Source organism: Petromyzon marinus, chromosome 45 (genome assembly GCF_048934315.1).
Source record: "Petromyzon marinus isolate PM22_M1 ecotype Great Lakes invasive population chromosome 45, UKy_Petmar_22M1.pri1.0, whole genome shotgun sequence".
Classification (NCBI taxonomy): domain Eukaryota; kingdom Metazoa; phylum Chordata; class Hyperoartia; order Petromyzontiformes; family Petromyzontidae; genus Petromyzon; species Petromyzon marinus.
Window position 1 is genome coordinate 8,910,961 of NC_133711.1, and position 24,735 is coordinate 8,935,695.

At 48.2% G+C, this 24,735-nt stretch overlaps 2 protein-coding genes across 3 annotated transcripts in view; both read left to right on the plus strand.

Annotated features, from left to right (window-relative positions):
- The window catches only part of MROH1 (maestro heat like repeat family member 1), a 65,281-nt gene extending 55,323 nt beyond the window's left edge, over positions 1-9,958 (plus strand). For both annotated transcript variants that reach the window (XM_032971154.2, XM_032971155.2), the window contains 5 exons: positions 142-297; positions 1,469-1,603; positions 2,714-2,816; positions 3,592-3,657; positions 4,281-9,958. In XM_032971154.2, the coding sequence (XP_032827045.1) occupies positions 142-297; positions 1,469-1,603; positions 2,714-2,816; positions 3,592-3,657; positions 4,281-4,363 (543 nt within the window). In that variant the 3' untranslated portion in view covers positions 4,364-9,958. The remainder of the gene's footprint in view (positions 1-141; positions 298-1,468; positions 1,604-2,713; positions 2,817-3,591; positions 3,658-4,280) is intronic.
- A 2,064-nt stretch (positions 9,959-12,022) lies between these two features.
- LOC116952106 (uncharacterized) lies at positions 12,023-22,814 on the plus strand. Its single transcript, XM_032971159.2, has 4 exons — positions 12,023-12,272; positions 15,363-15,500; positions 17,343-17,477; positions 20,220-22,814. The coding sequence occupies exons 1-4, from the start codon at positions 12,191-12,193 to the stop codon at positions 20,354-20,356; spliced, it is 492 nt and encodes a 163-aa protein (XP_032827050.1). The 5' UTR covers positions 12,023-12,190; the 3' UTR covers positions 20,357-22,814.
- The last annotated feature ends 1,921 nt before the right edge of the window (positions 22,815-24,735 follow it).

The window sequence follows — 24,735 nt, forward strand, 5'->3', positions numbered from 1 at the left end:
AGGGGACCAGGATGGTGTCCACTTGCAACAGTTGCCTTGCTCGCCAAAAATGACAAAAGTAAAACTAATTAAAATTAAATCACGGAAATGAAGCAAATAGAAACGAGATGGTGTCCCAACGCGCGGCGTGCGGTTGCGCAGGAGAAGGAGACCGTTCGCGCCGCCGCGTTCGTGCTGTTCGGGAACCTGTCCAAGTTCGGTGACGGTGAGTCCCGCGGGCAGTTCTTGGAGCAGGTGCACACCAACCTGGTGAGCATCCTGCTGCACCTCAACGACGAGCACCCCGACGTACGCAAGGTGAGAGGCGGTTACGCGAACGTCGTCGCCCCCGTCCCTCTCGCCTGCTCCCCTGTTCGCTCGTGATTTTCCCTACAGTGCCCCACCATTCATTTCTGCTCCCGTCTCTTTTGATTCAAGTGGGAAAAGCAAAACCTACTAGTCCAGTGGTCAGGTCTTAACTTTTCTAGATTTAAAGCTTTCGTGACTGCAAGGATCCATACTCTTTGGTTCTATTCGGTAAAGTCACGTAGAATAGAGCCAAAGAGTATAGGTCTTAACTTTGTAGAACAAAATATCTCGCAGGACTAAAAGAAGGGTAAAATCCGATGGCAATCCAAAGTGGTATGATGAACAGAGTAGTGATTGCTTTTTGAATCTTGGATTATAAAGCAGTAATTTATGAGAACCTTGAAATGTAAATGCAGGGACTCCTCTTAAGCCATTTCACAAGCACAGTTGAGACTGTCATGTTTGCCAGTGTTGTCAAGGCAACGTGCGTTGTAAATTGTCATCTCCTGTAAATGCAGAATGGCTGGTTGCTATCGCTTTGTGCCAAAAATAACAGTTTCCCAAAAACAATATAGAATTTCACCTTGTAAAACATTGTATAATGATGAGGATGACAAATATTTTTGCCTTGTATTTTAAGCATTGCCATGTCGTATGATTTCGTTGAGAACTACCACCCTTGTGAAAGTGGCCGAGCGAGAGCCCGTTTTCCGCTTTGTTGCAGAGGATGTTCACGGTTCAAGTTTCACGGCGGCTGTCCTGGTTAATACCACGGGTGTATTAAACCAAAAATACACGCAGTTTGCTTCACAGTGGACGCTAAAGATCCCGCAAAGTTTTTAGAGAAATAGACGGCCATGTCCGCCGGCGTCACGTGCGGAATGTGCGAAGGTTCTACTCGCAAATGACCTCCTTGACATCCGTGAAACGGAGCTCTGCATCTAATCAGATTCCTCCAGTATAAATAAATATTCAGATTCTGATAATTTGGTAAAGCCACGAAGCAACATCGCCCCCCTTTCCCCCCCTACAGTGAACCTTCTGCAGACTATAATCGCCTGATGAAACATGGCACACTTTCTTGATAACATCGCGCTATGAGAATGGCGCTAACAGCGACTGTACTAACGATTTGATGGTTGTGTGCCCGTGGACTTGACGCGGTTCCTGTGCCATGCAGGCGTGCAAGTTTGCCCTGCGCACGATCGGCTCCTTGCTGGGCTCCGAGGCCATTGGCACCATGTTCCAGAAGCACCTGCTGGAGGATGCCAACCTGCACTACGGGGAATTCATGAACGACCTGGCCAAGTACATTGTAAGGCAGTGCCGGGGCAGCCTGCAACTATACTGCCGGCTTCACATGAAAATAAACACGGTGCTCGCTGTGAGGATGAGGCCAGAATTTTTAATAGGAACGTCATGCACCCGTTAATCTTGCATGCAATGTTGATCTAGCTCGTGGCTCATTTGTCAGAGCACTAACCCTGGGTTTGAATCGGAGCACTTTGCCCGAGATTATTCCCCGGGATCTCAAGTGTAGTGAGTTGATGGTCTCAGTACAGTCACTAAGGGTAATGACTGCACAAAAAAAAAATCGTGACAGAAAATTTGGGTTTTCACTTAATTTGCCTAAATTCCAGCTCTGAGAATGATCAATGTCGGGTTTACAGGCATGCTACACACACGTCTGCAGCGTGGTGTGCGACCACGTTCAAGTTTTAAGTTTATTTTGTTTAACCAGGAGACGGCTCAAGTGGCCAAGATAAATCTCTTTTGTAGGCGTGACCTGGGTCACCAAAAGTGACGAAAGAAAAACAGACAGAATGATGTACAGCAATGAAGCAAACAGAAAGCAAAGCAAAAGCAACCGTGTCACATGAGAAATTGAAAACACTGCACAAGCACAAACCACTGTCAAATATTAAACTCCCTGCAGTGCAACTCAGCTCGGGCAGGTTAAGTAATGGCGCTGCCCCATAACATGTGGATGTAAATGGTCACATGAATGGTTCTCAGAAATAGTTCTGTGAATATTTCCTTCTGCATACTGCTCGCACAACACACAATGATTTATACTTCCCTGCAAAACTTCTGAATGGACACTTCTCTGGGCATGGAGCCAGCGGCACAAGTGGGGAGAAAGACAAAATCAAACATTTAATGCAGTGAGCACAAAGTCGATTACAACTTCATTTATGGTTGTGCCAACACCTGTAGTGGTGGCTGTTGATCCCAATCGGCAATATGTGGATATAAACTCCAAACGACTGAAGACTCATTCCCGTGCGTTTCCTTCTGAATGTCCCTTATAAAAGCTCAGTGGCTTCGTGCAAACTCCCACCAAACGTGCACTTCTCCGTGACTCGTTGAGTTGGGTGTCTCATTTAATTGTCCGCATAAATTTCCTTATTTTGTTTTTTTGCAGATCAAGGATTTTCCCGACAAGGTGAATTTCTACTTGATGAGCTGTGTGTCGTTCTTCAAAAGCACGTGGGCGGAAATCCGGGGCAACGCTGTGATGCTCGTCGGTGAGTGGACAGTGTGTGCTGCTGGGAACGGAGTGAATGATGACGATGAGTCTCAACACTCTTTTTCAGTAGGATCCTGCATTCTGATGTTTCTCAAAATTCCTCATCTAAGGGTGTTTTTTTTTACTCTACGTGGGTGGCATCTGGACTACCCGACGAAAACGCAAACAAACGGTTAACTCTCAAAATGCCACACATAGCTGGGTAGGTGTGTCGCACGCCTGTCATCCAGCACTGTGGAGACGAGGGTTTGTGGATTGCACAAATGTTGCAGAACTCTCTTCCCTGCGGCGTCCAGGCCGTAGCCCTGGCTTGACAGGAGATGGTGGGATGGAAAAGTGTGGACTAATATTATCTCTCCCTTCTGTATGGGATAGTGTTACCCCCTCTCACACGTGTGGGATTCTTCTGGTGCTCCCCTTTCTTTCCGCATGTGAACACACTCATTAATTGCCTGAAAATATTTTAATATATAGAGAATTGCAGAGCTTGGGCAATTGTCCAAGTCCGTGGTTCCACACCGATCTGAGATGCAATTTTCATGAACGACGCTATGTAAACCAAACTTTATTCTTCAACGTGGGTCTATGGACCCTCCTGTGGTACTGACATCTCCTGACCAACTCAAAGTAGGATTTTAAGTTTCCTAACTCTTTGGGATCCACCAACCCTCTCCTCCACAAGCTCTCATTGGTGTTCGCTCTTAGCACTCGCCCCGAATCTGCGTAGGTTACACGGGGTGGGGTGGGATCTTTGTCTTCGTGTGTGCCTGCAGGCTTCTTCCTGGGCAACGTGGCGAATGAGACACTGCAGAGCATCTCGCTGGAGCACGTGTGCGGGGGTGAGTGCCGCCCGTGCCGATGCCACATCAAGCGCTGGCACACAGCGTTCCGTCTGCGCAATCCATCTCATACGCTGCGCTGTGCGGCCGCCATCGCGCTATAAAATTTTGTCCGCCTGAGCTCTGGCGGGCCGGGTTGGGAGTGTCGGCCTCTGCACGGCAACAGGGTACGGGGACCAATTTTGGTGCCAGGGTGGCAGAGGTAGAGAGAGGAAGCTCGGGTAGTGTCAGGCACATGTTTCGACCACTGCTCTAGCAAATCAAAAAAATGTGTACTGTTGACAAAGATCGGACCGAAACTTAAGCATTTAACGAATTTCTCCTGCTTCCACGTTAAAAACCAGCCGCAACCACATTAGCACCGAACGCGTAATTTATGTATGCAATATATAGATTCACATTGCTCGTGTTGAATGTGAACGTAAATTAATGTATCGTGTGTCTGTGCATGCATAAAATAAGACCTAGGCTTTTCCCTGCGGACCAACATTCCCCTCCTAAAAGCCGGTTTCGTCGCTGCCTGGCAGTTATAATTTTTTTTATGACCGTCTAATTTGTAGCCGTAGTTCAACCCGTGCCTTTATTGACGCAGCGCTGTGTATGACCGCCTTGTGTTTTCCCAGCTGTGATTATTTTGCTCAAGGATCCATCCGCCTCGGTGAGAGCGAAGGCGGCGGAAGCGCTGAGTCTCTTCCACACGATGTAAAAGCTCCCGAGCTGAGTGTAAACTGCGAGAATGCCTTGCGCGGTTACGAGTTCCTCTTTTGGAAAAAAAGGGGGAAAGAAAAAACCCAACAGCAAAACATTGCAGCGTTAACGTTGGCAAAAAACCTGGTAAATTTCACAGTTGAGTTTATTATAAATATAAACAGGGTAGCGGTGTTAACGCGCACGAACTTTGTTTATCAGGCGTGTTTGATTTTGGGGTTGCGGGCGGGTGATTGATTAATTTGGCTCTGAAGTGACTGTTCATTGCAACGTCATGCGATTCACAGTGTTGCTCGTTTGTTGTTGTGCGCAGCTGCTCGTACGCTTACATGGCAGCTGAAAATCCCGTATGGCCTGTTCTGTTCTTTTTCCTTCTGTCCTTTCTCTCGTGGACCAAATGGCGGAGGATGTGTATCAGCCCCTTTCAAATTATGCGGCAAAATGATAGTGTGAAGCTCATGCCAATTCTGTGTTTCTGGTTATTTCCATTGGACTTCGACAATATCATGACGGTTGAATCGCCCTTATGCTGGGTATCAGATCACCGACATCCTGTAGCAATCATTTAAGCCTTACACCTTTTTTTTGTACATCATGTTCATAATAATAACTCGTGTCGTTCGGGCTATTTTTTTTTCTCACGTGCACATTTGAGTAGAACGAGACTGCATGGGTCAGTGCGCGAAGAAATACAAGTCTAATGCAGTGTCAGAAAGTGGCGTAACGGAATTAAATAATCTGATGCCTTGACAGACAGCCGTGAGATTTGTAAAGCTACTCCCGCCGTTCTTACTGATGTTCAATGGCCTGGCAGAGAGTGTTGTGTTCCTAAGTTATTGATGCTCAGCTGAAGGAGCCAAGGCGCGGGTAATATGCATATTTAAAGCTGGTGATCTTTTGTAGACATTCATACCTGATGTGGGGGTGATTGAAAAACTTTGTAACGTCCAATAATAAGCTCGTACGTTTGTCAGAATGAAACTTGAGCGCTATGACGCATAATTGCACCCCTTGCTCGATGTAATTTGATGGTTGTGCTGATCTCTGGATTCTGAATGAAGAAATCGCTAAGTTTAATATGTCACATGCGCAATAGGTCACAGATCCATGGTCCGTAATGCAAATCCAGCCGGCGCCACATGAAGGTCATATTCCGGGGTTGCGAAAGCAATGGGCGTGGAAACATCAGATGGGCCAATCTGTTTCCAATGCAGACCCCGTCTGCCGGGAGTAACACAAGAGAGCGTGTGTTGTGGGGATGCGCAGTCAATCATGATGCAAGTAATCGCGACCACATGGATTTCCCAATACAGACGCGCACACACGCTACAAATGAAAGTCCCGCTCAACGATCTCCGAATCAAAAGTTGCGCTTGCTTTGGAGACCCGCTGTGATCGAGAAAACTCGCCCACGCGCACCCGTTTTGCGCTCCAGCGAAGCCGCGCGGCATCGTGGTATAAGCTTGGCGCAGCTTGCGGTTTGGTGTGGAAGAGTCTTTCAGGGTGGTGCGAGCGCTGCGCCTCGTGCTTAACAGTGTCAGGAATGCGTGCTTGTCAAGGAGCCTCGTTGGAGAGGGCATTGCACAGGGAGGGGTGGAGTGTTAGTACAGTGGTTGGCGCACCATGCAATGAACCTGGCAACCTGAGTTTGATTAATATCGGTGGTGAGTGGGATCTGAACGATTTCTGGACCTCCCCTTCACCGACCCGCTGTTTGACCATACTGTACTTCATCCCACGCTGATGAACCATGTTCAGATATCCCCCCTTTCACACACGACATGGTGCAGGCACATTTGAGCCAACAGTGGATTGACAAAGGGCTTTAAATGATTATGGTTGTTATTATTATTGTAATTCCACTGGAATGGGGGGAGATGAAGGCAAGCTTGGGGGCGGGATGTTGGCAAGTTGGATGGGAACAGTTTGCCCGACGAGATGCATGCCCCACGGTCAGCACGTGGGCGTTCCTCTCTTCAGACTGCTGCTCTCCCCTTCCAGCGAGGAGCCGTCTGCGATATGATGTCCCTCTCGCTTGGACGTCGGCAAAAACAAATATCCCAAAGTAAAGTGAAAAACAATTAAACTTCAGCCTGCGTCGGCACTCCAAACATTTGACGGTGTGCAAAACCAGCGGTTGTTTTGGCTCCCAGGCCCTCTGACCCGCACTGGCTGCTAGCCCAATTATAACACGGTTTTTTTGTCTGAATAAATTGGAGTGTTGCTAAAATTATAATAATGCCATTGGTGAAATGGTTAATGAACTGGTCTGTCAGCTTGTTAAATATGATTTCGCATGGATAGTGAAGGTTACGGATGTTATTTTTTAGTAAAAAAAAAGGTAGCACTAATGGCAATTTTTTCTGGTGTTTGCACATTACGTACACCTCGCTCCTCTCTCTCTCCCCCGGAATTGCCGATGGCTCCACTCAATGAGACGACAATTTGTGGCAAGTCCAAGTTAGGATTCCTGCGCAGGCAGACACTGAGGACAGTTGGTTGGAAATAATTAAAATCCCCTGGGTGAGAGTACTGACTGGGAATAAAACCCACCTGTTCCACGGCCCTATTGATTTTCAGTGTCTGTTTTGTAAGATTACATATATACCCACGTACACACATGCGTGTGTGTGGGTTTATATTAGAGTGTAATTATACATGCGCACACATTTATAATTAGTCTATGTTGTGTATAGAAATTAGTTTATATATACACGTGCCTATAATTGTTGTGCGTGTATAATAACAACTGCCATCACTTAGTGACGAATAATAACTACCGTCCGTCACTAAGTGGTTGGTAATGTCACCATGGCACTTGTGCCAGGCTAGGTGCACTTTGAGGTACGCATGGAAGTGCACAGTGTGCATGTATATACATTTCTACACACTTTAAATTTGTATGATGTAATTTGCATAGCAGTGAAAATAATGCTGACTAAGCAGGAATGTCAGCGTTTGTAAAAACTAAAAATTATTTCCAAAATACAACCACTGTTGATTTCCCCAGAAAGCAGCAGTATGCATCTTGTTGACCCTGAATTTGAACTGATAACCTTCTGATTGCGAGCCGCATCCTCTAGCCATCACATAACCTGATTGATAAAAATGGGCTGAAGGTTAGCATTTGTATCTTCCACAATGTTACATGTGTTCATATTTTTTCATGTAATCATGTCGCTTAACTCATGGCCCTATTGAGACAAGGTTCTATGAGATTCTCAAGTATGAAAGGCTTTTGAAGCTATACATTTGTTATTTCTTCACCTTTTTTGTCCTCATAAATTCCTTGATATGTAATATGTAAACACTGCTCATGCTGAAATGTACATCGAGGTACAAGTGTGTGTGTGAGACAATGAATATGTATTCTCAGCACTGCTTGTCTGGCTGAGTCTTAAATATGAATAGGCAAGCTTGGGCAGTAATATAATTATACAGTTGTGTGGATCCAGACTGGAGTTGGTTCGTCATTCTTTTCGTCATTATAACTCTACATAATGGAATGTGCCAGATATATATTTTTATTGACACACGGATGAATTGCTTTCCTTTGTGCGAGTGGGAGGTTTAAAGTTGATAAAACGGACGGGCGTAAATAATGGCTCTTCACTTTCACACGGTTTGTGAAAGGTTTTTTTTTTGTGACGGCATTGTAAATGCATCACCAAGTTACTAAATGTCCAAGCTGTTCTAATTTAATTCATCCTTTCAACAACGAAAACTTTTTTCTTTCTCCAACTTAAGCACGTTTGAAAGACCGCGGACACTCGCGTGAATGCAAAGGCCATGGAGCCAGCAGCGGCATTTTAGGGCAATCCTTGTGGGCAACCATAATTGGCAACCGTTGCTTGCAACGCATGAACCATGAGCCGACTTCGGTAGCTTGGTGGGCAACTGAATGATGGGACAGAGTTCTCTCTCCTGCAACCCACAGCAGTGTGCAGCTGAAATTGATCGGCTGAGTCTACTCAGGAGGCCCGTCATGCCCATCATACCACATTTCTCCACACATCTCACCACACCATCATACCACTTCACACCATCTATGCACACCACATCTCTCCACACATCTCACTACACCATCATACCACTTCACCCCACATCATCCCCCCCCCCCCTCCAATCATAACACACCACCACACTATCTCTCTACACCAGTAGTTCTTAACCTGGGGTACATGCACCCCCTGATGGTGTGAGATGCCCGTTCTGGAGATGCGGGACATACCAGACTTTTTTAGAAGGTAAATCGAAACACAAATTAAACCCTATGTATTTATTAACATTATACATTGTTTTACGACTGAGAACCAAAAAGGGTGCGAGGCTGCCGTAAAGGTTAAGAACCACTGCTCTACACAATCATACCGCCATCAAACCTTTGTGTCCAATAGCGTCAGACCACACGACCACCACCACCACCCCATCGCACCAACCGTCCGCACCGTACTGTTCCACGTCCCACTCGTGCGAGGGACTTGAGGCCGCCGTTCTTTTCAAACGAGGCGAGAGTGCTCGACATCGGGCCGCGATGCGAGGCCTGCGATTTTGGTTGGAGGTTGCTGCGATCAGATTTGTTCGGATGTTGGGCGACGAGATGTCTACGAGCGGAAACGCCGCGGCGACCGTCGCCCGCCAAACTCTCGCCCCTTCGGATCGCGGCCGCGGGGAGCCCGTGCCTGTTTGCCACTTGACGGGGGAGCGCCGTGCAAGCGCCACTGTCGCAGAATCGGTGTCATGGTGCTGCGTGGCCTTTATTGCCGACTCCCATGTTTGTCACCGCCGCTCTTGTTTTACCCAACAGAAACGCGTTGCACTCAATCCTGGACGTTGCTGTGTTTATTCTTCTCATTGGTGGTGGGCCGCTGCTTATTGAGCAGCGGAGCGTGGCTCAGGTTTAAACGGCTCGTAGCGACTGACAATTTAGAGCAGCCACCACAACCCCTTCTCCAGCTCGGGCGTCCGGCAGTCCATTCATCTCTCGATGCCAACGTTTTAATTGTTGATGTAAAGCCTCTTTTTTTTGGACATGCATTTGGATTAGCTTTGATCCGTAACTTTAGAAAAGGATCGCATGTTTCTCGAACACAACCTGATCTCAATGACTGATGTATGAATTTGCTGCCCCAGTGCTCTGCTAATCATCGTCTATCGTTACCGCCGCCGTTGTAACTCTGCTTGAAAACGCGGTGGTGGGGGTGTGGTTGGGGGGGGGGTGGCTGTGGGGGCCGGTCTGTGTGTGTGTGGTCTGGTTAAATGGTAACCGTTAGAAATCTTAAACAAAGAAAAGCTGTAAATCGTGAAATAATAATACTGTACGTTATAAACCCGGGTTTCGTGTTGTCATGCTGTTTACGCCATCGGTTAAACATTCGGAATTGGGGTCGACGATCTTGAAGGTTCCTGGGTGGGTGATTTTGACGCACGTCGTTTGCGTTTGAGAGCAATGGTCTTTGCAATACACTTTAAATAATGTACATTACATTCTACGACTGTACTGAGTTATGAGCATCGTGTAGCGAATGCGTACTTGACGCCAAAAAGAAACAATCATTTTACGATGTAAAAATAAAGTTATATTGGGAGATTACCATGACTGGTGTCAATCATTTTGAAGATGTTTGCGGATGCTCACTGCTTGTTCAGCTTTGCTGCTGTCTAGGTTTGCGTCGTTGTGCTGTACGGCTCTCCCATGTGCTTTCGAGTTGTACTACCGACACGATACGAGGGCAACGTGCGGCACAACCCAACAGCGACAGCAACAAAAACACAGCGGAGAGTCATTTTAAGCATCGTGACCAGAATTTGGCTTTTTGTATCAATTCCCACTTCCTGGTAAAGGAGGACCACCTTGCGCAACGTGCATGCTTGTGTGAGCGTGATGGCTATGCATACATTATTTTGTATCTTCCCAATTGACCGGTGGCCAGTCAACAATGTGTGTAAACGGTCGCAGATGCTCCGAGTGAATGTTCTTTTTCTGGCAGAGATGAAAGTGGTAGCGCAGTCCAGCGGAGGGCAGTGTTGTGTCACGGCATGCCGTGAATGCACAAACCATGCTCATTAATAAAAGGCGACATCAAGAAAGACATATCTCTGCTTTTTTGCAGATCGGAGGACAGAGTCTTAATTTAATAACAATTTGCCTGTTTGACACCGTAGGCTTTCACGACCAATGTTATTCATGATAAAGGTTTTTTTGGGTTAGATCGTGTAAGGATAATGTGGCGTTAACCTGCCACCACCCGACACAGCCAATTACTAAGGTTTGTCACTTAAACAAAACATGCCAATGAGTTACTACTTCAGCCTACCGGTTGTGTTCACAATTCACAATTCTGGCAAAATCGCCCGACGATGTAATTGATTACCTGCGAAAACGTAACGGTACTGAAATTGTAAATGTTGTGGATTTACTTTCCATCACACTGGTGGGCTGCAGTAATTAATTGGCACGTTTTTTGTTTACATAACAAACCTGACTAATTGGCCGTGTCGGGTGGTGGCGGGTTAACGACACATTTATACTTACGTAATCTAATAAAAACATTTATTATAAACAACGTGCTTGTATTTAATTGTAGAAATGGCAGGGTTGTTCAGCTGCGTATCCAGGTATGCGGTAAAAATGTACCAAGGAGCAGCAGCTACTGTGGGGGTCGTGAGTGTTTGGACACCTCCAAACATTTGCATACATGGCTAAGAAACGCTCAACATTCCCGACAAAATCGTGGCATAATTGACTGCATTTTTGTCTATTTAACACCGTGACATAAACGCTGATTATGCTGAATGCGCAGAGTGCACAAACAGGCACAGTATGTAGTCACTATTCAGTAGCTGCATATATTTAATATGATAAAAGTAAGTTGTTTCTTAGCTTGGTATGGTTTTTGGTTTGTTTTGGCACAGATACAACCCATTGGACAATACATTTTGATAGGGACCCGATTTACAAAAAAAGCGTGAACACAACCAAAAACAATTGTACACAGTGGTCAAGTTTCGAATGGCAAGAATGTGCATCAACACTACTACCGGCACAAAAATCACAAGGTTAGGATAATGCATCACACGCATCGTCACATGATATCACAGGATAACGCATCACATCACACGATATTGGGTGCAAAACAGCGGTGAAGTAGGAAAGATCGTGAAATCAGAATAATGTTGCAGCTTTACACAATGTGGAGTTTTGTTGTTGAGTTCCTGAATGTGGCGGTGTCTTACTTATTGATGGACTTTTTGTAAAACTTATCTTGGTGCACTTTAACAATGAGGACATGACTCGACAGATCTTAACTGGTCACCGAGTTGCTGGTCATTGCTGCCTCCATTATGCTTTCAGTGATGGTGCCCTGTCACTCGTGTTACTGCTGCCCCGTTCGAGCCTCCCCCACTCGATTGCCAGCGACACCACGGCCAACCTGTCTGGAAAAGCTATTTGATATTTTCTGCTTCCCAGAATAACGGATATCAAAATCCGCGCTCCCGAGTCGTCAACAATGCGTTGCTTTCACTGGGTTTAATGCAACGCATGCTTCGGCCTGTTAATGGGCACACGAACAACCCGAAAAAAAGACGAACAAAAGTAAAAGTCCCCCCCCCCCCCCCCAGTTTGTAACAGAGGGCAGCTGCACTGAAACCCAATAGGGAAGGCGTCAACGTCAGCGATACTGGAGCGGCGGCACACAACGTCCGAGCGGGGACAAAGTTGTACCACAGCTGCCACGGACACCACAGCGGCCGCAACCCTGCCGCCCGAAGCTACTGCTCGCCCGAACCCAGCCAGCCCGGCCGCCCGTCCGGCCGAACGATAATGGAGATCCGTCTTGCCGTCTGCGCGGTCCTGCTGCTAGCGGTCGGCTACGTGAAAGCCTTCGGCTATGTGTCCGGCCCTGGTGAGTGAAGCGTTGGCTTGCTTGTTTTGTTGGTGGTTGTGGTGGTTGTGGTGGTGGTGGTGGTGGAGGACTTAAAATGGAAAAACTGCAACGTTGGTTGAATGAGGTGTCTTCCAAAAGTGTTGCAGGTCAGATTTTATTTGAGCACCGGCGGGTATGGAAATTAAATGTGGTTTCCAGTGGCAGCGGGGGAATATAACAGCCCAGATGGGTAAAAAGGTAAAAGTGCAACCTTGCACTTTTACCTTTTATAGACATTGATTCTGGGTCACGGCTAACTTCAGTGGCAAGCTGAACCAGAATTGACCCTCAACACCCCCTGTCCACTAAACCACACCGACCAGCATGGTGAAGTATGCTGAAGCAAGCCCCATGTTTCATACGGCACGTTGGAGGCCTTTAATCAGCAGTGAATGGACAGAGGGCTGTACATTATAATTCATTACAATTCACTCGTTTAAATTTACATCCCCTCATTAAATCAAGAGTACTGAGTCGGCAACCTCTTATCACGCTACTATGCAATACTACCGCCATGTCTTTCGCCATCTCTGCACATCGCCACGGCGGGGTGGTGCAGTGGTAACACGTGTGCCTCACAGCAGCAAAATCCTGGGTTTGACTCCTGACTCGGGCGCCTTTCATCGTGAAGTTTGCATGTTCGCCTGTGCTGCGTGGGTTCTCTCTGGGTTCTCTGGTTTCCTCCCACAGAAACGCCACCCCGCCCCCCCCCCTCACCGCCTGTAACATTCAATGTCATTTGTATTGGCCAAATATCCCAAATGCTTAACAGTTACCTGCAAATCACGCATATGGAATTAAACATAGCGACGTCGCCTCCGAAAATTTGGCAGAGTCTCCTGAAATAAAATCGCGGGACTCGGTGTCTTTCCTGGTTTGAGAAAGAAAAACATAAAAAAAAATCTAACCGACCGGCCACCCTTTCAAAAAAATATTTGCCAGGCTTCAGAATAACCCTCTGCGTTGCACGGCTTGACACGGCTTCCACAAGGAATTCGAACAAAATGCCACCGTGCTGGTTGCGCTCCGTTTGGTTAGGCGGGAAGTTGGAAATGCTACATTTATTGATGGTGTCTGAGAACACAAATCATTACCGGGGTGCAAATTGAAACGCAGTTAAAATTCATAACAAAAAAAATCATCTCCACCAGTGTCTTAATTATTCGGTTGAAATACTAACTAAACAATTCTGTTATCAATTATCCAGTAATAGCCTGCCCGGTAATTGGTAAAACTACTTAAGTTGGACCAGGCTATGGGTTATAACTTCCTCATTGTAGCTAATAGCCGGAACAGTGGTGTGCGGTTGAATGGTACACATTATACCATTACTCTCAAACATTAAGGTTAATAAGAGGTTTTGGCTGCCGCTACTTATAGAATTAAGGTTGAGGCTTCGTGTTGAGTAAAAAAAAAATCCCATTAAGGTTAAGGTTAGGTGTGTTATTTTAAAACTGTAATTACATATGTTGTAACCGCCGTACGTCACGCTGTCTCCTCGCACATTTTCATCACGCGTGCTTTTCCATTCATTATCCCAAAGTTGTTGAAACCTGCGGCAAGGATCGTCAACTGGGATTCGTTTTCTTTATTTTTATCCGTCCCGAAATTTTCATTGCATCCTGGACAGCACACGGCGATGACCGTTGCTTTATTTCAGCTGCGTCTGCCCCCGAGCCTGGAATTCCAATACGGAACGCTGGGCCAACGTGCCAATGTTGGCCCAGCAGCATTGGCACGTTTACTTGGGATCCAGTGTTGCCTCTCGCTATCGCTGGGGCTACTTAGTCACGGGAAATATTCCGTGAGGGAATGCAAGCCCTGTTGACTGTGATTTGAGCTGTTGCTCTGGAGACCGGGAGATCGTTGATCAATGTCAGGTCGCCGGGTTGATGGCATTAGTGGTGATTTTTCATTTTAACAGAGTAGTGGGCCACGCGAAAGTTGCCGTCTTCCACTCCAAACGATGATAAAGATTTTGTTGGAGGGGCAAGGGAAATCTTTTTAAGAGAGACGGTAACTCACTCACACCGCCTCTCGTCCCCGATAACACGATGAATTGTCGGAGTTGAGCACCACGGTGTGAGTCGTTTAACATAGCGGCTAATGGAGAATTCCTCTAGTGGCTGGCAGGGGTGACATGACTGACCCCGTTAAATACGTGATATACGAAAAGAAAAAAAAACCCCTTAAATTAATATTCACGTCTTCATCTATGGTGTTTTAAAACAAAGCAACAGGCTACAACTGTACTTTTAATGTTGTAAGCCATTCCATGTCATCAGCGTAGCTGAGTGGAGTCTGCTAGTCCCATCAGAATGCACCCGTTGTTATTGGGCAGCCATCAGTGATATGCCTCAATGCCTGATACGCATACGATTCGAGGCAATGGAACCACCACCACCACCACCATCACCACCACAACCACCACCACCACAACCACCACCACCACCATCACCACCACCACCACCACCTCCACAATGTTATAACGAATCACGGCGCGAGATAAAAAAACCTGTGAATCGATGCGCTGTTAGACCTGGAGGGTTTTTTTATTTTTAACGCTCTTTAGCTGTGATCGGCGCATAAAATCTCCCCCTCCCCCAAAAAGAAGAAATCCACGCTGTCAGGGTGCGATATCGCGCAGAGCCCCCACGTGCAGGCGGTGTGGTGGCTCTAATGAGGCGTGCACGTGCCTCTAATTGATGGAAGGCACCGGGCACACAGCGAATTCCAAATGAGTCTGTGGGGCCGGGTGGTGGGGGAAGTGGGGATGGGGGGGGGGGTATGGGGGGGGGCAGCTGTTGGGAACGGTCATAATTTTACTGGCGGAGTGAGTGATTCCGAGAGACGGGGGCGTGGGGGAGCGTGAGGGCATCTCCCTCTTGGGTAGTAAACACTACAGACAATGTCTCCAGCGTTGATGCAGAGTGGAAGCATGTGGGGGTGGAGGGGGAGTATGTGGAAGACAGGTCGTATTATTTTCCAGCAGGAGGCTGTGGCACCCCGCTGGTGCCACTCCGCTAGTGCGGCGGCCGACGTGGGTCTCTGCGTGAGCGTCTGTGACAGATGGCTACAAGAGTTGCCCCAAGAAGCTGCTCGAGAAGCCGTTCCAGAGGGGCTGCGCCAACGACCAGGATTGTCCTTCTTCACTGCACAAGTGCTGCGTCTTCGACTGCGGGCCCGTGTGTGTCACCCCCGTCGTAGGTACGCGCTTCGGTTGGGCTACGTACGGTGCGAAAGAAGTAATAGAAAAAGACAAAAAAAGACAGACACCTCGGAGAGCTATGCAGCACAACCACGGAAACATACGCATCAGCAACATTATTACTCATCCACTTGATTGCTACAATATGGAGTCTAATCAACCTTTTGTTTCCATCTTCTAGCCGCCGTAAGGGTCATTCTGCTCGAGTCAGCTGCTTTCTCATGGCGCTCCCCTGTGATCTCAGTGACCCAGCTCACTGAGCCACTGAGAGACGAAGGTTGACGGGCATGCTGTCACGGCCATGTGAAAAAAGCCCTTATAATAATTCTCTTTAAGCCAGGAAATCCTGAGTCTTAAGAATTTTTTTCGGGGTGGCCCTGATACATTGGAATGCTTTGCCCAATTCCAGTAATAGGTGTATGGCATGTTTTAAGAAACTGTAATACCGAGAGAAAATTCACCATGCGTACGAGGAGGTGGTAACACTCAAATGTCTGCGTACATAGATTCAAGAATCCCTTTGACCGTGCAGTTGTTTCCCGGCCACCTCGCTACCCGAGCCCGCAGCACTTCGTATTCCCAGGCAGTCTACAATCAAAGTACTAAGCAGGCTCAATCAAACCTGCTTAGCTTTCCGACATCCGAAGGTCGGGCACGTTGATTTGGTCGTGGCGGCTGGGTGTGTGTCATCCTCTTCGTGGGTAACAGGGTGATGTCCGAAAGGCGCTAATTGGCCTCTATCACGGCGAACCTTTGACCTGCCTGCACACACACGCACAAAAAAATACACGGTGATAAGGTGGATAATATCGTGCACGTTTATGTGCGTTATTTTCACCAGCGTGAAACAAAAACGAAACCTATTAACAACAATCTTTATGTAGCGTGCCTTGTTAGGGCCAGCAGCTTGTTTATGATGAGACCGTCTAAAGGAACAAAATTGATTGGTATGACCTGGAACGTGACATGGAACGGGGGAAAGAAGAAAACACCGCCATCGACATCCCTTTTTAATGGGTACACATTCTCACCTAATTACAATTGTCATTGACCATCACGGGGGCCGAACGATGCTGCAGGCAAATAGGCGGTAGGCTGTGTCATCGTTATTACGACAGGCGTGCGTGAGCCAAGGAGATCATTGTGGAGTTCAAATGTGGCTGAGAAGGGGTTTAAAAAACAAAAAAAACCAAGTAACATCTTTACCTTGTTGCACCTCTCTACCCTCCCCCCCCCCGTCCCCTCGTCCAAAACATTGACCTCCCCTTGGACGAATCAAACGAAGCTCCCTCACTCCAGCGTAGGTTTTTTTTTTCACAGTTGTGCTGAATCCAGGAATTGAAATCCGGAGAGCGATTTGAGCTCATGACGATCGTTTTCTCGCGCGTGGACACGACAACGGCAGACTTTATGGAGAGCAGCACGTGGCGCGACTCTCAAACACACGAGCACAGAGCGAGGGACTAAACTGAAGGATATCTTATCAATTGGGTACAACCCACTGAGCTGCATTAGCGCCTTATTAAAGGTGACCTAGCCACGCATGACGGCTCATCGAAGTGGGAATTCATAGTAGCCAAGTAATCCAAACACGCATGTCTCTTTAATGTGGAGGGTCAAAACCGAGGGACCTGGAGCAAAATCCACATAACCACGGAGAGAGAGAGAGAGACACGCAAACTCCAAATATATACAGGCGTAGGGGTTCGAACCGGTCACCTCCTTCCTACCCGGCGAGGGAGATAACATCTCGCCACTGGGGCGCCTCGAGGAAAGCCCCTTGCTGTTCGTGTTGCGAGGCTTCACGGCCGCATGTTGTGTGTCCTGTGTTGTCGCCGCAGTGAAGTTTGGCGTGTGCCCGGTGCGCCACGGAATGGGCATGTGCGCCGAGTACTGCACGGATGATGTGGAGTGCCCCGGTGATGAGAAGTGCTGCAGCAATGGCTGTGGTCACGAGTGCATGAAGGCCCACTCGGGTAAGTAAGGCTGCCCCCTAACGTCCATTGGCCGGTGAGCCGGTCTCAACGGTGGCTGCGGGGAAAACAAATGCAGGCTTGGGAACGCCACATTTCCCCAACCCCCCCCCCCCCCCCCCCCCATCAATGGGAATGAGACCTCCTCCTGGGTGTCACTACTTACGGTGAGAAATGCTGGTGAGAGACCGGCTGCTTGAGACCAAGCCACCCTGAATTCACCTGATGTCATCGTATATCAGAAGGGGAACGGGGTTGAGCCGAGTTTAAACTTGGATGGGTGACCAGCAGTGCTTGCTGGGTGTTGTAGGTTGTGGAACTTTAACGTCACTAGGAGAGCCATTGAACAGCCTTATCCAGCTCACAGGCTCAAAATAACTGAATTTGTGGCCATCTCAACGAGTTGAGAAAATGTGGCTATCCCAACAAGCAGCAGTGTCTTTTGGGATGGCAACATTTCCCCAACTCTCTGAGTCCGTGGTTATAAACGGCAATTGGCCAGACGTTCAGTTCATTTGAGCTGGTGTTCTGGATATGCGGAGATATTTTGCACATGCAATGCTCCCCATGTTCGTGTGTTGTTAAATCTTTTCTGTTTGTTTTTTCCATTCTGCACTTATTATTCTGTTTTGATGGGTTTCCTCCACTTTTACAGATTTTAATCTCTGCGTGTTGTTAAATCCTCGCGGCAGTGATGTATCGTGGTTGGCATTGGCCATTGCGACCAGCAATGACAACGGGACCTCTGTCCAAATACCCTCATCTGGCCCCCTCCGGCCCGTGACCGTGGGGGACGCGGGTTGCAATTCGTCTGCGAGACGGGGCAACTTGACAGCAAAAGTTGGGATAACATTCTGTAAAGGGTGCAGCCCTGCAATTTCCCGCTGGTGCCACTGCTGGCGAAAGGGGCCTCCAACAGAGGGAGTCACCAGAGCCCACCCCTCGAGGTTGTTGGTCTCTAGAGCTTGGGTAAAAGTAAAAAAAGAAAAAGACAAAGAATACCAAATAAAAAAAGTAGCGGCCGACCTCGGACACGACCAGTTTGGGGTGGGTGGCGGGTGGCGGGTGGCGGGTGAGCTCGATACCGAACCCTGCCGCTACTGCGAAATCCACGCACGGGGTGCAGCAGCGGCACGGCACGCGCCGGGCAACAACAGGTGCTATTTCTAAACGCGGTGCCAGCGCCCCGCCCGCCCGCCCGCCCGCCCGCTCGCCCACGCACGTTGCGCTGACAATAGCCGCCTTTGTGATCTGCGAAGCTGCCGCTTTGCGGTGGTTTTGGTTGACGTGAGCAGGGAAGGATGTTCAAGCGGCTAATGGAGAGAATGTATATAAAAAGAACCATTTCCCCCCACCAGTTTGCTGATTATGCTCCACGATGGGCTAGAGAATTCGTGGCCGTGCCACGCGCCAAATTGCATCTGGCAGCCCGTTGGCCCCAGCGCTTGAATAACTCAGTGTGGCGTCCGCACCAGAAGCTCGGCCGCTAATTAATGTTCTGAGACTGCCCATTGGAGGAATGCCACCTCCGGGTCTTTTAGTGCGGTAATTTTTCCATGCACGGTCCGTGCCGCTGGAATGAAATGTCTTATTTTTGGTTTGTGCTGTCAGCATTGGTTAAACACAAATATTGTTGACAATTACAACACAACCTTCCCGGAGGGGAATCTCAGTTGCAACTCACACGCCCTTCATTTGTTTGGAGGAATTTGTTTTAATTATCAGCGGTGGAACGATCCACACCTAGCTGGAACTTTACAGAGAATTTTCACAATCCAGGATCAATATTAAATTTCAGAATTGATTTTTTTATTAGTACTTGAGAATGGTAGCCCGCTGTCGTGGCTGCAGTGGTAACATGAACCCACTACCTGCAACATGTACAAATGGAAAAACACCAATTCTCAAACATGTGATTCAGTCACATATCATGAGCTTAATACTGTAATAGATATGAGTCGGTGCATCATTTAACTACTACTGTTAATACTCTACCAGAACAACATTTGAGTGGCGTGGAGGCGTACATTTTTAGACCGCTGCTCTATGAAACCATTGAGTTGAGTTCAGTTCCCGGTCGTGGCGAGTGGTATCTTAACTGGTCCTGGGACCACTTCACCAAACCCCTATTGATTGGCGTGGTGAAGTATGGTCAAACTGGCCCCATGATTTCATCACTCCATGTCCGCGGTGGACATCCTCTTCGCTATCACCCCCCACTTTTGGCTGCCACTGTTCAAATGAGCTCCCCGGCACGTGGAGCAAAACGTCGGACATCGCGCGGAGCAACCCGCGTTACACCGCAAAAACACATGGGACAGCTATTACTATTATTATTATGGATGCAATTCTAAATAAAGTGGACAATTGTTACGTGGCGGGTGTGGTGACAGTGTGCGGTGGCGGCCCTTTAGCGAGATGTTAACTAACCTCGCCCGGTATGCATGAGGTCGTGGGTTCGATCCCGACCACCGACGCTTGCATATTCGGAGTTTGCGTGTTCGCCTCTCCCCGTGGTCGTGTGGATTTTTCTCCGGGCCCCTCCGGTTTTCCCCTCCACATTTCGAATCGGCGCGCGTTCAGAATATTTGGCTGCTCTAAATGCCCACGTGACAAGCCACTTCGTTGCGCTACAATTTGTGGGCAGGTCGCTTCTGAAAAATATCTGTATAGCTCAGTTGGGCCTTACACCTGGTAAAATATGAAATATTGTTCTTTATGATCATTTTTCTTCTTCCTCTTCAGTGAAGCCCGGGAAGTGCCCCCAGCCCAAGACGACGGGGATGTGCGCCGAGTACTGCGAGCACGACGGGGACTGCAGCGACGATCAGAAGTGCTGCCAGACCACTTGCGGCCACGCGTGCAGTGACCCCTGCGAGTAGCCAACCCCCCCCCCCCCCCCCCCCGCTCCCACCCCCACCGGCGGAGGGGATTGGAAACCCCCCTTGTAGGTCGGGCGCATGGAATTCCCCGAGCGGAGTTTTTCCTCCTCGGCGCGCGCGCGCGCACTCACTGCCGGATTTAGGATGTCTGTTCCCCCTGGGGGACGCCGGAGCAGAACGCGAAGAGTCCCTCGCTCTATCCTTAGCTAGTTCCTTGTGAGCACCATCGTTATCACCGGACGTCATCGATCCCACTGCTGGTCGACGGCTTCGCCAAAAGTCGGCACGGTTACGCACGGTGCGAAAGAAGTGAGACGTACACACGTCCCTCGTGGTCCCTCGTGGTCCCTCGTGGTCCCTCGTGGTCCCTCGTGGTCCCTCGATGCGGCAATCCACCTTGCGTCCGCGCACGCGAGCTTTTAAATCGCTCCAACTACACGAGTGGACGTTCTCTCGGATGTGTTCCATGACCGAGATGCAAGCTCCATGAATGTTGTTGACCTTCGGTCATCATCCCTTCTAACGACGTGTCCCTCCCAAGCCCACTTAGTTTGCTTATCACTTAGAATGATGTGTTCAACCTTGCGCGTGTGTTCTCGCGTCCATGTGTTCATCTTTTTTTTGTTGTCAGCACGATAGGAGAGGCTTAATCTATGCCAGTTGGGGGGGGGAAGACTTGAAGGATGAAATGCAAAACAACTTAATAAACAGCATTAAAAAATGCGATCGTTTATATTGTTCATAAAGATGTCATCACGCCCAAAACTGTTGATGTCACCACATCTCGCAAGCGATCTCCGCCAAAGCTCGCAGCTGCCACACAGTCGACACGCGATCTCCAAGATTTGCCGTAACAGAATCCCACCGTCTGTTCGTAGGTCTTCCCCTTGGTCGCTGGACTCGTGGAGTCCATATATTGGTCATACTGCAACAATAATCATCATGCTAAAACAATAATAATCATACACAGTCCCTAGTTTTTTTTTCCCCCCTGTCAGCCTCTCTGGAGATGTCGGCCGCGGGACAAATGCCCCGTGTGCCTCCCCTACACCTAAATCCGGCCCTGCATGCTCCTGCGTTGCGTCGTGTGTCACTGCGTTAGATCGCGTGCACCCGTGTTAGATGGTGGACTGAGACAGCCTGCCGCTGGAGATGTTATCAGTCGGGCCATGTGCAATGACTGTTGCTGCATGTGTGACGTGTGCTGTCTGCAGACTGCGGCTTCAAGGGAGTTACAAGCCTGTTGGGAATGTGTGGGTGCATGTGTCTGCGCGTGCGCATGTCTGTGCATGCAAGCGCGCGCGTGTGCGGGGAGCGGTAGCGTGGTGGTTCGCGCACTTCACCATGAATCTGGTGATCCGCGTTCAATTCCCGCTCACGACCAATAACAGTGGCGAATGTTTGAACTGGTCTTGGGCCTCCCCAAGGTTGACTCGGCCTCAAATGAGTACCTGGTGCGATGTGTAAACATCACCACTAGGGAGACAAAGGTGGCAAGGCGTTGTGCTGGCCACCCACCCCCTCGTGTGCTATGCTGGCCTTCATCGGTGCTCGCTAACAGCACTTGCCCCAACAGTTTATACGGGGGATCTTTGTCTTTCATATGTGGACAGTGGTAACATCGTGGTTATCCCACCACACTACAAAACCGGCAACTGGAGTTTGATTCCAGGCCATGGCAAACATTGGCGGTGAATACGTTAACCAGTCCTGGGCCTCCCCTAAGTTGATTGAGCCTTCATTATCTTGGCAGACAAAGGTGGTCGGGTGTGGCGTTGTTCGTGCCGCTACATCATGTGCTGTGCCGGCCTTCATAGGTGCTCAACAGACAGCATTGGCTGCAGCAGCCTGAAAAGAGCTTCAAGTGGATCTTTCTCTTTGTGTGAAGCGTGGCTACGGTGCTATACTGTTATGCCTTAAATAGTTTAATTTTCAGTTGCAGTGATTTTCTCTTTTAAAAATTGTCGCGTAAATCTAGATGTGGGATGTTGCTGTTTTGTCCCAAATGCCACAGGGACATCAGAACAAAATAAAACGGAGCCATAAGAGTGCATCTGTAAGGGTGTCTATCTGTAAGTGTATATCTGTAAGCGTGTCTGTCTGTAAGTGTCTGTCTGTAAGAGTGTCTGAGTTTCTGTCTGTAAGAGTGTCTGTCTGTAAGATTGTCTGTCTGTAAGAGTGTCTGTCTTTAAGTGTGTCTGTAAGAGTGTCTGTCTGTCTGAGTGTCTGTCTGTAAGAGTGTCTGTCTGAGTGTCTGTCTGTAAGAGTGTCTGTCTGTAAGAGTGTCTGTCAGCCTCACCTTGGTTCAACTTGGGCCAGCAGGCAGGCAGGCAGAGCCATGTGGGCAAGGATCAGCATTCGTGTTCTTTACACTGTGGTTTTTAAATAGCCGTGTTTGTAGAACTCTGAAGTCTGATGCAATGGCAAGTTGGTCTCTAAATAAACACACGTAACCCTGCCAAGTGCTACTTAACTAAAAGTGTGTTTTTTATGTCTTTGTTGTCAAGTAAATTTTTTTTGCGGGTGACATGGCTGAGCCGATAGCGTATCCGCAACGTCGTTTGCAGAGGTTTCAAGGTTCGAACCCAACAGCCGCCCCTGGTTAACACTGCGGGTGCTCTGAGCACGAGTATTCATTGTCTGCTTCAAAGTAGATGTTAAAGGTCCCGGTGACGTTCGTCGGAAAAGGTGACGCACCAAAATGTTGCCGGCGTCACGGTCCAAAGTTGAAAAGTTCCTCGCAAATTCCTGTCTTGGATAAAACCTCACAGCTGCATTGCCCCCCCTCTCCTCCCTTCCAATCTGTGAAACATAGCGCCTTCGCGATAGCCCTGCACAATGAGAATGACAAATTCCACATTTACCAAATTGTCATTAGTAAGTGCATAAGGTGTGGCCAACTGGTATCTATGAAAGGTCATTCAAAGGTCGGGACTTGGAGAATGTGGAGCGGTGGTGTAGTGGTTAGTGGCGCTAGGAAACAGCCACATGAGTGGTGATTATCTGAACTGGTCCTGGTGCAGTGGCTTACACCAACAACCCCCTTGCACGCCGTGCCGACCTTCATGGGCGTTCGCTAACAGTACTTGCCCCAAGAGCCTGTGTAGGCTACGTGGGATGTCTTTGAATTTTGGTGTTGGGCACACGATGCCGAAGCAAACTCTTTAGATAGCACCCGCTGCCCATGCACGGGCAGCTATTAAATGTGGCCTACCTTTCCCACATCATTGAGATGAAAATCATTGCACAGATTTTCTGCTACTGCATAACAATGAAGCATTCATTGATTTGTATCACGCAGTATGAATGTCATTTTTTTAATGACATTTTTTTAATGACATTCTAAGGGGACATTCTTTGTTCACAAAACACGTTGATGGTTACCTCCCATGGGGCTAAGTTTCTAGCTGGCAGTATATACCGTATATAAATTGTGTAAATGGGGACACCGCAGTTAGTCGATCGACAGGTCACGTGTGGCGGTGTCTGGCCAACTTGGAAGGGCAGACCAAGTAACGTTCACAATTCTGGCAAAATCGCCAGACGATGCTGGGGTGTTATCACCGGCGAAACGCCAGGGAACTCAAATTGTAAATGTTGTAGATTTACCCTCCAAACACACCGACCAGAGGGCTGAAGTAGCAACTAAATTGTCACGTTTTTTTCTACCGTGACAAAACCGTACTAATTGGCTGTGTCGGGTGGCGGCGAGTAAACGACACATTTACACTTACGCGATCTAATCCAGAAAAAAATGATGACAAATAAAAACCTCCTACAGCTCCCTCTCGTGGAGACCCTTTTAAGCCAGCAGTGGCGTTTGTGAGCAGTTCCAGCGCGCACAAATTTGTTTTTACCTTTGGATTTTCACCCGAACATTGCAACCTCCCACTGGAAAGTGTCCTTGTTGCGGGGGTCTCTATCATAGTTGAGCCCACAGCTGAACAACAACAATAAAGTAATTTCCAACTTGTTGAGCCAAACAGCATCTGTACTGGTATTGAGTGTTCTTTCAAGCTTTAATCACGATGAAAGACTACATTTTTCTTTCTTTCAATTTTATCACCAAACCAGTCAATCTATTCGTGGGAAGGGGAATGATGGATTGATTTTCATTTCCCCCCCCCCCACCCAAAGAAAACTAATTTTCCTATCATCCTCGACATAAGTTTTCTTAAAGAAGATCTACTTCGCCGGAACGAAATGTCAAGTTAACCTTTTTACATCACGTGACAAGCTCGCGACTGTGGGACTCCGTTAGTTCTCAGTTAGCCCGACGATCGCAAAACACTTTACTTGCGGCGGGGGCGACGGCCGTGCAGGCGTACTAGTGGCTGCAATGACACCCCCCCCCTCCCCCCCCCCCCTTGTCACTAAAC

Coding starts and splice junctions, on each gene's coding strand:
- LOC116952106 (XM_032971159.2), top strand. CDS start 12,191: ATGGAGATCCGTCTTGCCGTCTGCGCGGTCCTGCTGCTAGCGGTCGGC. Junction 15,501..17,342: donor GTGTGTCACCCCCGTCGTAG/GTACGCGCTTCG, acceptor TTGTCGCCGCAG/TGAAGTTTGGCGTGTGCCCG. Junction 17,478..20,219: donor GTGCATGAAGGCCCACTCGG/GTAAGTAAGGCT, acceptor CTTCCTCTTCAG/TGAAGCCCGGGAAGTGCCCC.